Genomic DNA, 12208 nt, shown 5'->3' with positions numbered 1-12208 from the left:
TGACGACGGTTCTGATTTCTTGATCGCGATCAACAATAATTTGGCAAGGTTCAGAGGTTCTGTTTGGTGTTGCATAAGTCAGTTGACAGACTTTCGAGTGGTTTTTGCCAGACTGCCACTAAATTTAGTGAAGAAATTTGTCTCTGTAGTCGTGGCTTCTCTGTGAGGGTATGGTGTCGTCCGCGGTGCATTTCGCGAGTGCGTGAGCTACGTTGGCCGTTTTAATTAACAAAATGAACGTAAAACGAGCGTACCAGAAGTCGGGGCACGTTCACTTGCTGTGTGCGCTGCTGTTCAATCAAGAGATCGCGTCTCAAGGTTGGGGAATCAATGACGCGTCGTCCGCCGTGAATTTTGCGAGTGCGATCAGCTTTTTCGCGAGTGTGTGCGCGACGTTATTAACGCAATGAACCGCGCGTTACAGAAGTCGGGGCGCATTATCTTGCTGTGTGCGCAGCTGAGCAATTAAGAGATCACTTCTCAGTATTACGGACGACGGTTGAAACTGAGTAGAGTCGCAGCAGGCGGTGCGCTGCTTCCCCCCCCCCCACTTTTTTTTTTCACAGCTGATCGCGCCGCGTCGATTGCATGCCACGACGGGGACGCTACGCTTCCCTTAGTTGTGTCAGCAAAGGCCATATCGTTCGGATTCGTGTACATGTGACAAATAAACGTCCCAAGGCTGGCTGATCGGGGCACGTTGGATATTCTACAGCTATATACGCCTGGAAGGCTGCTTTATCGAAGCAGTTGGAGCGAACTAGGCGCGACTCGCGCGCACCTGTAAGTGGGACCCCACACATGCATTCTTTATTTGAAATTTTGCTCGTTTGTAGTTATTGTTGGTGGGGCCTTGCAAGTGACGGAGGCTGGTCGGCGGGGTCCTTTTAAAAGTACGCGCGAGTCGATCTTAATTCGTTTCAACGGCCTCAATAAAGCAGCCTTCCAGGCGTATATAGCTGTAGCGTATCCGACGAACCCCTATTATCAGCCTTTGCACGTTTATTCGTCAAATGTACACGAGTCCGAACGATAGTTATTGTGCTGACACAGGTAAGGGAAGCGTAGCGTCCCCGTCGTGACACGCAATCGACACGGCACGGTCAGCTGTGAAAAAAAAAGTGGGGGGGGGGGGTGGCGGCAGTGCACTGCCTGCTGAGACTCTGTACGCGATCACTTAATTGCACAGCTGCGCACACAGCAAGAAAACGTGCCCCGACTTCTGTAACGCGCGGTTCATTGCATTAAATTACGAAGCACACACACTCGCGAAAAAGTTCATCGCACTAGCCAAATGCACGGTGCACGACACGTCGTCGATTCCCTAACTCTGAGAAACGATTCCATAATTGCACTGCAGAGAATACAGCACAGCAGCATAGCAAGACAACGCGCACCAACGTCTGCCAGGCGCGGTTCATCCCGTTAATTGAAATGGCCAGTGTCGCTCATGCACTTGCAAAACGCACCGCGGACGACACCAAACCCTCACGGAGAATCCACAACTACAGGAGTGAATTTTTCTATCAAATTTGATAGCAGTCTGCAAACACTGACCCTCGAAGTCTGGCAACAACTTATGCAACGCCAAACAGAACTTTGCCCAATGATTGTTGCTAAGCGGTGCATATTATTTTGGATCGAGTTTGCCCGAAACGAGAGTCAAACCACGATTCGGGAGCCAAATCACGATCAAATGTGCCCGTGTGGCACCGGCAGTGAACGTGACTTACGTCACCATTATTGCGACGAAGCATGCGATGGCAAAAAGGGCTACAAAACAGAAGACTGCCAACCCCGCTACTTACCCGATCAAGCAGCGTGAGGAGTGGTCAAGTGGAAGCCGTTGCCGCCACCAAACGTCTTGCTTAGTTGTACACAAACAGGAGGGGGCACCACAGAGCCCAAAATCCATAAATGCAGCCACGCAGTCTCTATATAAACTAAAATTTTACGTTGTTAACTCCTGGTGAAGGGACTGCGGTGGAACTCGCAGTATTTTCAGCGCGAAATGCTATCACGTGACTATAACAGCCCATGATGCAAGGCGGGACCCGGTGTTGACAATGAATAGCCTCCAAGACAAATAAAGCTAGTGCCGATCATAAAGGCCATTGCTTGTTTTATAAATTGATAATTTTAGATATTCTTCATGCAAATCGTAAAGATATTCGTAATCATGGCTGAATTTTTGTATTGGTGACATCTGATGAGCACAACTTTAAACTATTGTAAATACGCATTATGAGGGTGCAAAAAAAATAAGTTGCAAGTGCGTAACTGAAATTTCAGTTGCGCTTTTCAAGTAATAGTGTTGTCCTAAGGATATTCAATTCGCTCGTTTGCAAACAACTTTTGTCTCACTTTTTTTTATGCTGCCTTACCTGTCTTTTTTTTTTACTGTTACAAAACCAGTTTAAAAATGAAGCTCAAATAGAAACTTGGGCAGTTTTGATTTTGACTCACTGTTATCGTCTTCATCATCGTAAGACAGTAGCATGGAGCATCTTATTTTTGTGTGTTTTCGCTCTGCATTCTCGGTCAAAGGCGTCAAGTTAGGGTGGCTTAGTAAAGCGTGAGGAGTCACTGGTTGATTTGTGGGGTGTAACGCCCCAAAAGCACCATATGATTAGGAGAGACGCCGTAGTGGAGGGCTCCGGAAATTTCAACCACCTGGGGTTCTTTAACGTGCACCTAAATCTGAGCACTCGGGCCTACATCATTTCCGCCTTCATCGGAAATGCAGCCGCCGCTGCCAGAATTCGATCCCACAACCTGTGGGTCAGCCGCCGAGCACCTTAGCCACTAGACCACCACGGCGGAGAAAGCGTGAGGAGTCGTTCATGTGCGACCAATAACGACAACCTATAGTGACAAAAAGCAGAGTACCTCCATGCAACAGATAACCATTATCGTGAGCTCACTTGATGCGGCTCTTCCTACACAAAATAACGGCCACAGCAGAGACATGTGAGCGCGCAAGTGCATTATCGCCGATTTGTGGGTGAACTGGATGCTGTTTACACAGCCATTTTAGCTTTATTTCACCGTTGCCAGTCAAGAAACTGCATCTATTGAACGGACGGTGATACTCCGACTTTCCGTAGCCGGCAGACCTGTTGCCTTTATCTACAACAGTTTAGAATTCGTTCCTCCAACTGAGGTGACTTCGCAACCAGAAATGAACACTTCATGCCCACTCTGCGCCGACATGCAACAAAGGGTATACCCGCTGCACACTTTTCTGCTTAATGTGGCAAGCTAAATAACGTATCGGCTCTTCCACCACTGCCTAAATCATAGAAGTGCATGAATGTACCAATGAGCAGCAGCGCGAGAAGATGATCAGACAACAGACGTCACCAGGTATGGATCACCATTTGTGCAAACTAGCGACAATAGTCCACAACTGTCATTACAGAGCTCGACAAGTTCACCAAGCAGTGGCGGCTCGCACACTACTTTCAGCTCAAATCAGCCTCAGTCTAATTTAATATTTGACAGTGTCATAACTGCAGCTAACCACTCGTTGTGTTGCTAGCAACTAGAAAAACACTGCAGTTGACCAAATGCATTAGTCGTCCAGACATCTGCGTAAACGTGGTGCTACTTATGCATGTAGATCACGCTGAAACAGAAAGGAAAGCACGCCTAACTGTTGACAGGTTACCATACCCACGTTGTCGACAACATACATGCTGTTAAAAAACTTACCCTCCACTAGCAGACTTAGCGGAAAAAATCAAATTAGTAAGAAACTACTACAGAGAGAAAGCATCGAAGCTTCCTTTACTGAAGAAGACTCCATTGAGACTGCAACCGTTCACGCCTCGAATTTTATAGGAAAAAGGTAGTGTTGTGGGACAAGTAACGGCCAGAACATACAGCATTGAAGTGCAAGGTAGCATGTTAAGGATTAAGGAGCACACCTGCGACATATGCCTCAACCTTTTTTGTTGCGACCAACTAAAAAAGCCCTCCAGTTGACCAAATCTATCAGTCGCCTAGACCGCTGCATAAACCTGGTGCTACTTCTACATCTACTACATAGAAAGCGGCGTAAAGTCATGTGAAGATAGAATGGATTCTCATTAGCAGCTTTGCCTCAGCTGTGTGTCTTCTTGCTCGACCTACTCTAGCAATCGAATCGCAGTCGCTAGGTGAATTTCTTCAAGCCGACATTAGCCTTACAGTCAAAGCGGAGCTGAAGCCAGGCCTTGGACAAATGGCAAGAGGACGGCACTGGTTGGCTGTTATTTGTGTGCTGCATAGTGTGTTGTGCAGGCTTGCCATCTCCTTGATGGTGGCTCCCAGATTTGCTGTGGGTGGTATTGTTTGCAGATTACTGTGCCCTTTCATGGTACTGCAGTTCGTGGTTTAGGTTTCTCTACCAGCAACACAGTGTTTTCAGCAGGTGTGCTTTCTCTATGCTGGTGTCTACTGCGTTTGTTGTGAGTGATCGTCTTTGTGTAATAGTGTAATATTTCATCGCGGTACAATTTGATGTTTATATTTGCTTGCAGACAGTGTGTTCTGCAGGCCTCGTGTTTGCTGTGACTTCTGTGAACTATAGATTTGGCAGTGACAGAATAACACTTTTTTACGATTTCTTAATTTTTGGCTGATGTTTTGCTTACACGCAGTTATTAAGACTACTTGAAACGCTTTCATGACGATGCGAGTCCCCAACAAAGCTGTAAAAGCAGAGCACGTGAAATAGCTGCTTTATTGCATTTTCCTCAGTCACAGCTCTAATGGAAAAAAATGAATGGTGGGCATGGTGTAAACCACCACCCACCATTATAGTGGAATAATGTAGTGGGTAAATGGTGGGAAACGCCCACCAAGGCGCATGGTGGAATATGGTGGATGCTGCAGTGCCGGCACCGCTTGAGCGTCAAATGGCGCCAGAATCAACGTGACGAGCTGCCACAAAAAACAAAAAAGAATTCTATAAAAACGGTATAAAAAAACACCCGTCCCGTAAAGAAAAACGAGGTGCCACGGAGGATCAAACGTGCCACCTGCGGATTCCCATTCGGAGATACTAACCACAGCGCCATACTAATTTGTGGTTGGTTGTGTGTCAAATAGTTAGTTGGCATACAAACTTACGGTTCAACTTCAGGTATGTTTGTCGTGTACACGACAGAGACGTGACCTGTACCTGCTACTAAATATTGCACATTTATTATACACAAGCATCTGCTGCCTGTAACGATTGCCACTGTGTTAATGGCACCAGTGCTATTTTTTACAATTCACAACTGCAAGAAAAAAAAACGCAAGTGGACTGGGGAGCAAGTTGGCGGGGACTGCCAAGTTTATTATCCGTTTCGCACTCGTTTTAAAGAGCGACATCTGCTCACGCTTTATGACGCTTCTAGGCTCATTCCATAGATACCCCGCCAAATTTATTTGATGGACTATTGGGATGCTTTTCGCGCAATGTAGAGGGCGGTCGTGCCAGCGCAATGCTGTAGCTTCTTCGCTAAAGCAACAACTACATAACGGCTTGGCCAAAACGAATGCAGTGTGCCGCAAACATTACGGTATCATATTGGTTCCTCAAGCATACGAATTGCCACGTCTGAGTTCTCGCACAAAAGCTAGAGAAGTGCCGGCGAGTGAGACCAGCGGCTGTCGGTGAGAAGAGACGTACGTTCTCTGGGAGTGCTTGAATCATGTCGCATCGATGTTTGTTGCTTCTTGAGCGGAAACCATACACAATGAAAAATGCTTAATTTATGTTAATTGATGCCATGGCTGCACTGTATTCTCATTCTTAATCGTCGAAATCGTTTATTCTGAAACACAGAAGCACGGATAACTCAATTGTATGGGCTTGGTCGGTAGACCTAACCTTTGGTGGAAATCATGGTGGTAGAACATGTAGTGTACAGATCCCAGCTTGGTACACTATATCAATTGCCCGCCATTATGAGCCCACCCATCATCTGCTTATTGCTTCCCAGCATTATCGCAATGGTAGGCAGAGCTTCTCAGCTTGGTACACCACGTGGCCCACCATAATAACCACTACCCACTTTATGCTTAGGGCTTCCCAGCATTATCGCAATGGTGGGCAGAGTGTCCCATTATTGCCCACTATCTAGCCTCTGCTTTTCACCATCATTTCCACTTTACCCATCATCCTTACACCATACCACCCAGTATATCCCAGCATATCCACCATATTTTCCACTACGCCCACCATGTTTTCCAATATCCACCTAGACAATTTTTCCTATAGGGAGACACTACCAAATACTTGAGTACTGCAAACAGTTGTCAAGGCAGTCTCGAACCAAAATGGGCAACCTTTTTTGTCTGAAAGCTCAGTATGTCTATGCATTTATTGCGACTTCGACCGTCCTCCTAAAACTTCTGCGATCGACCCGCCTCGTCGAACGTTTGTGACTTTCTTGTGTGTTTGTTTTCTCTTCTTGCCGCTTTCTTTTTCTCCCTCATTCCGTTTTCCTTACCTTTCTGTATCTTTCCTCAAGTGCAGGGTACCAAACCAGATACTTGCTTTCCGGTGAACCTCCCTGCCTTTCTTCACACCGTATCTCTCTCTCTCTCTTTGGCCATGACTTCACTTTATTACTATATCCAGTTACTGATTGTCCAGTTTGCATCTTTTTCTCAAATCATTGCATTGCTTTTTGTGTTCCCCAAGAGTGAAGGCTATGTGAGACAGCTGTTTTTCTAGCACCGTGGTTCTTATTGGTTCTATTTTCATATTTCTTGCTAATCGTAGGGTTTGTTGTGACTGTTGCCTTGCATCATGCAAGCATGTAGGTCCCGTTTTAGTAAATATCTTTCTTGTGTGCTTAATCTGAAAGCACTCTTTAAAACATGTTTGTGATGATGAACCATAATGGAGGCACAGTTTGATTGAAGTACTGCTTGCTCACTTCATATTGTAATGGTTCCCATGCTATTTTTGCAACCACACAGGAATAATTAAAATAGGAAGGTAGTTTATTCTTCAAGTCTGCATGCATAGTTGTTAAGATGAAGCCTGCCTACAGCAGGCTTTCTGTAGCCTGGAAATTTGGGGTCCTAAAAGGCTTGCCCTTGCACATATCTTTCTCACATATGAATTCACTGTGTTAAGTGTATCTAGCTACAGACGTAAGAAGGTGACGCAATGGTCTCCACCATGTGATTGTGTTCTTGTGTTTCGTTTTGTTTTGCCAATGCAGGCACTCTGTGTGAAAAAGGTATGGTGTGGAGCTATGGAGGCCCAGTCAGGTGACTCATGGTGGGGGTTTTTGTCTCCTGCACTACGGCAATCGTGTATTGTCAAACGAATAAATAAGTAAAAAGATAGAGTGCAGCTGTATAAATAATTCAGATTCATAGAAGGATTAGTGTGTGAGGAACATAGGCTGAAATGTTTTCTGTATTGTTCATGCTTCTTTTATCTCTTACTAACCACACTGACTAGCCACTGTCAGCCATTATTCAAAGGAGTACACGAAGTTGGAAAAGTCACCATGTGTGTTATTGGATCTTTCAGCGAATATGCTCTCCACGTTGTCTCTAGGTTCGCTGTTAAACATGGGCTTGATGTCTATATACAACATTGATGCAATGCGATTATTTGATCGTCGTTGCCACAATACTACCATCACGTTAAGGCAACGTGATAATTTGAGTGTTGTTGCCTCGTTAAAAACAATACACTAGGACAACGTCATTATTTGAATGTTGCTGTAACATTAAAAACACTGTGTTGTGAAAACTTAATACTATAAACGCCGGTGCAATGTTATATTTTACCGTCTAACGTTGGCTCACTTACGTTACATTCAAACTTTGTTGACTCAACGTTTTTCGCTACCTGAGTATATTCTTATTTTTACCTACTTATGATAATTTCTAGTATCTAGTCAAGTTGTAGAGTTGACGGACGGCATTCAACTCCAAATTTCAAATCTGTCGAATTGATTGTACTCTTCATTACTAATACCTTGTGTAGCAGGTTGAAATCTAATCAACATATTCAAGTGAGCTTGACGTTAAGAAGTAACGTTCACAGTAAAAATAAGTGTTCTCGCCGTGAACTGTGATAGACTCGTATTATTTTAAAAAAATTGTGACCAGCTTGCACCGGTGGAGTAAGGATTGAGTCAAAGGCGGAGCTTGTGAAGACCAATCACCGAGCTTCCAGGTCATATACGGTAGGGCACAGCTGTTTTACTAGGATATAGCAATTATTTCATCAGCGAAGTACCACCTGACCAGTGTTGCGCCTCGCTTAAATTCCACGGGGTCTTCGTCGTTTGGACAGAAACGGATGCGGAAAATCGTGCCACGGCCGTTCGATCTGGAGAAAGAGTGGTTGTGAAAGTGCAATACCACGTCACAAGCTACATTTGTCACGAAGTTGCTAATGTCTTCTTAGTAGCCTAGAGCAGCATTCTGCAGCAGCGTCAACACAGCAGCAGGGCCATCAGCTCGGCTCCCCAAAAACCCTTTGGATACGCCCGACCGACGGAAAGCTGTGGTCACCTAAGCATTGCTTGCGTCGTCAAAGTACACCGGACAATAGGCTGGGCGCCGGGCTCCGTCTAAGGAGACGTTTCCCACGTTCCTTAGAGCATTCCTTTCTGCAATGTCTGCACATGGAGCTAGCAGCTATTATTGAGTCAACCTTGCACCTTGCCACATCGATGAGTGAACTCTGCGCGTCGGATTTTACGTCATCGCACTGTGCTGTGTCGGGCTGTGTAATTAGTTTGAGTTCGGCGTCACGCATCCCCGCCGTCGGATCAACCGGACATGCGTCGTCTCTCTGTACTAGGGTAAGGAAGAGACGGTGGTGAACCTTCCCTCTTGGGGGCGGAGATAAAGGCGATTTAGTTGAAGCTTCCTGGACTCAATTGTTTTACTATGCAAGAAATCTTGGGAAGACCCAGGCTATAAAACGCGAGAGCAGGGAATCTCGAGAATGCTACGTTTTTTTATGTAGTAGCACGCTACTATGAACATGTGAATACTGTACATAGGCGTCCATATTGCAAGCACCGGCTCCTCTACTCAACTTTTCAGACTTGGATGGGTCTCCTCCGGACCACGCTACGCAAAGTCGCAACTGTGGGGGATGCAGCGGGATGAAACGACACTCAATTCGCAACAGGGCTACAACAGTTGGGATGCCCAAACTTCCGTTTTGGAACACCAAGCAAAGCGCATGCTGAATGCACGTAGACAGTGTTCAGCCACTAATTAGAATAGAATCGCCGTTATTCAGCACAGCTTATTCAAGCCAGGCTTAATTATTAGTTATTATGATTTACTAACTATACTTTAGGTATTAAGAATAATCAATTAGGCTTTGTTTAATTATATTTGGCTAATAACAGCAACCTAAATTTGTCTAACTTATTGAGGTCCGCCAAATCTAAAATGACTTACTCAAGGTGGTCTGAAAGTATCGGGCTTGTATTTCAAGCTATAACGTGAACTTGCACAACCAATCAATTGGACTTATTTAGGGTTGCATAAGCATACCTAAGAGTCACTTAGTGGCGTCTCTAGAAACAGATTTCTGTCCGCAGCACGCACGGCATAGCGAAATGCTCCAGCATCTCACATATAAAGATTTATTTTATTCAGATACAAAAACCGAAACTACTGATGAGCAAGACATTCCAAATTCATTTGTCATCTCTCTCTTACTATAGAATGTCGCGCCTACACTCGGACGAACACAGGAAGACGGGTAAATGGAAAGATCGGAATTGCGCTCTTTTCGTTTACGCTTCTTCACTTCCTGTGTTCGTCCAATTGAACGCACAACGTTACACATCACAGATATGCACCTATTCGTCCAGCAAGAAGTTCGTCTTAAAGTCCCTCTCTTCTTTAATCTCATACGTTAAAATCATATCGTGGAATTGTTCATTGGTCATCTACGCGAACTTGATAGTTTCCGATAACGATAAGTAACAAACTGCGATCCTGATCTCTTCCTTAACTTTCACTTATCTCCTTTCATTATAAGCAGCGCGCTGCACGTTTTGATCAGGTCGCCGTTCTCAGCGTTACATTCCAAGTTATTGCGGTCGCATTTATTGCTTCGCTCTTGCGGCTAAACTGTAGTTTTTCTATTTTAACGTATTCACTGCCTTTAAAGGCCAATATAGTTTATTGGTAATCTACCCGCACTTGATATTATCCGATAACGATAAGAAACAAACTGCACTCCTAATCTCTGCCATAATTTTCACTTATCTCCTTTATATAATGACATTTAAATGCTTTTCATTCATTATTGTTCCTGATTACCAATCATCGAATAAAATCACAAAAATATAGACAAGATAATAACCTCCAGTTGCCATTATTGCATTGAGTGGCTTCAATATTTCATGAAAGATTCTCGTTTGGTAAAGTTTTTCTACTTTCAGCTTAAAACGGGTGAACTCGTTTTTACAAATGAATAATAATACCATTACGGGACAAATGTGGATAAATGTTTTTCAGTAGTTCTTGGTAATGAAGTTTTGGCAGCGATTTTCACTTTTCATATTAAAACACAGAAATTAAATTGGAGTACTAATCACTAATTAGCAACTTAAAATTTGTGTATCGGTCATCGTCTTTGCCTCCAATCTGATGTGATATAATACAGCTCGATTACCTGATTCTTTCATTATGATTTACGCTGTCTATATCAAACTCTAAACGTAATATTAACTCCAGAGGGCAGTTGCACTCTCTATACGTTTCTTAACCAATAAGGTTATACAATCATTACTGCTGTTTACATACATACGACAATAATAAAGTATCAATAATGTGCATGGCAATACTAGAATTAAGTATAACTTTGAGTTGTCCTTCTATGCTGACAACTTTCCCACATAAATTTTAAATATTTGTCACAATAAAGAGTACCATTGATTACTTATGTCTAAGAGAAGAATAGTTTTATGTATATGCATTTCTCTTGTCGATTGTTACTTCTTAACTTGAATGACGAAGACCATTCTTAGCTTTGATCGTTATTAACCTGAGACGTGTGATTGCTAACCATCAACGCAATGTCTACACAGTATAAGTACCTTCCGTTTATGGAGCTGCTTCAAGAAAACAACCTTACATAAAAGAACTGCAAAGTTTTTACGTTTTGGGGTAATCAATAGAACTACAAAGCTTGTGTTCTCTTGCAAAGAAGTTTCACTGCAAAGCACTTTCTTTACAAAAGCGTCTGTGGAAGCTCAAAGAAATTGCCGATATCAAACAAAGATAACACGTACACGAAGACTGAGTCATCGAAATTTAGTAACTTCAGTGATTAAAGGAGGTGAGAGATAATTTTTATATAAATTATGAAACTCCTAAGGAGTCCCTTATAGCACATAGAAGTTGCTCTCGAACCGAGAAATTTCAAGGGAATGAAGTGAACTTTCTGTGATACTGGGTGAATGACACCAAGATTACATGTACGGAGTAATTTAAGCTGTACTCAGGCGTTGCGGTGTAATAAATGCTTGAAGGTCGTCTCCCATTGAGTGACGATGCTATATAGCAGCAAACGCAATAGATGGCGCTAGGTTTTGATGCTCAGAACTATTGGACATGTTCTTCCACCAGCCTCTGTAAAGGAGAATTGGTGCTTATAGCCGCGCATGTGTAATTTCGCATGTTATTCCTGGTTTATTACACTCGAGCTGTCGGTGTCAATTTTGTTTCAAATCCACAAAAAAGAGTGTCATAGTACATCGATAATTTCATGTGAATGTCTTGTTTTTGTGTCACTTTTTGTTTTCAAGTATTTCTCGGATTCAATGCGTGATTTTTCATGGGAGAGATATCGGCCTTATGAGTGCCACTGTACAGCTAGAGCTCGTTGTATTTGCCGTAGATTAGTTAATAAAAAGTCCCTCACACTCCTTATGCAGTTTGCTGTGAACGAGACAGTGATTTACGATGCCCCCCGGTTCAAGCATCGTGGTCTCCTTATTGACACATCAAGACACTTTCTTCCATTGAAGAAGATCATCGAGACACTGGTGAGTCTTCGGTTTAAGTGGCAACTGGGACGCATTGAGATAGTTATTATGTTTATATGTTGACAAGGCTGTTTTACAGTCTTGAGTCAAGCGACCACTGTATACAAACTGCGTTGCTTTTGTTGCTATAATTTTAAACAGTACCTGACACAGGTTACTGGCTTCATCAAAAATCTTTG

At 43.5% G+C, this 12208-nt stretch overlaps 1 protein-coding gene across 5 annotated transcripts in view; it reads left to right on the top strand.

Moving 5' to 3' along the window:
• The window catches only part of LOC119167801 (beta-hexosaminidase subunit alpha), a 608225-nt gene that overhangs the window by 222344 nt on the left and 373673 nt on the right, over positions 1-12208 (top strand). For all 5 annotated transcript variants that reach the window (XM_075882394.1, XM_075882390.1, XM_075882391.1 and 2 more), the window contains exon 5: positions 11919-12029. In XM_075882394.1, coding sequence (XP_075738509.1) covers positions 11919-12029 — 111 coding nt within the window. The remainder of the gene's footprint in view (positions 1-11918; positions 12030-12208) is intronic.

The sequence above is a fragment of the Rhipicephalus microplus genome, unplaced genomic scaffold, assembly GCF_043290135.1.
Source record: "Rhipicephalus microplus isolate Deutch F79 unplaced genomic scaffold, USDA_Rmic scaffold_12, whole genome shotgun sequence".
NCBI lineage: Eukaryota > Metazoa > Arthropoda > Arachnida > Ixodida > Ixodidae > Rhipicephalus > Rhipicephalus microplus.
The sequence above is the reverse complement of the archived record's forward strand: the minus strand, read 5'-3'. Positions and strand labels throughout refer to the sequence as shown.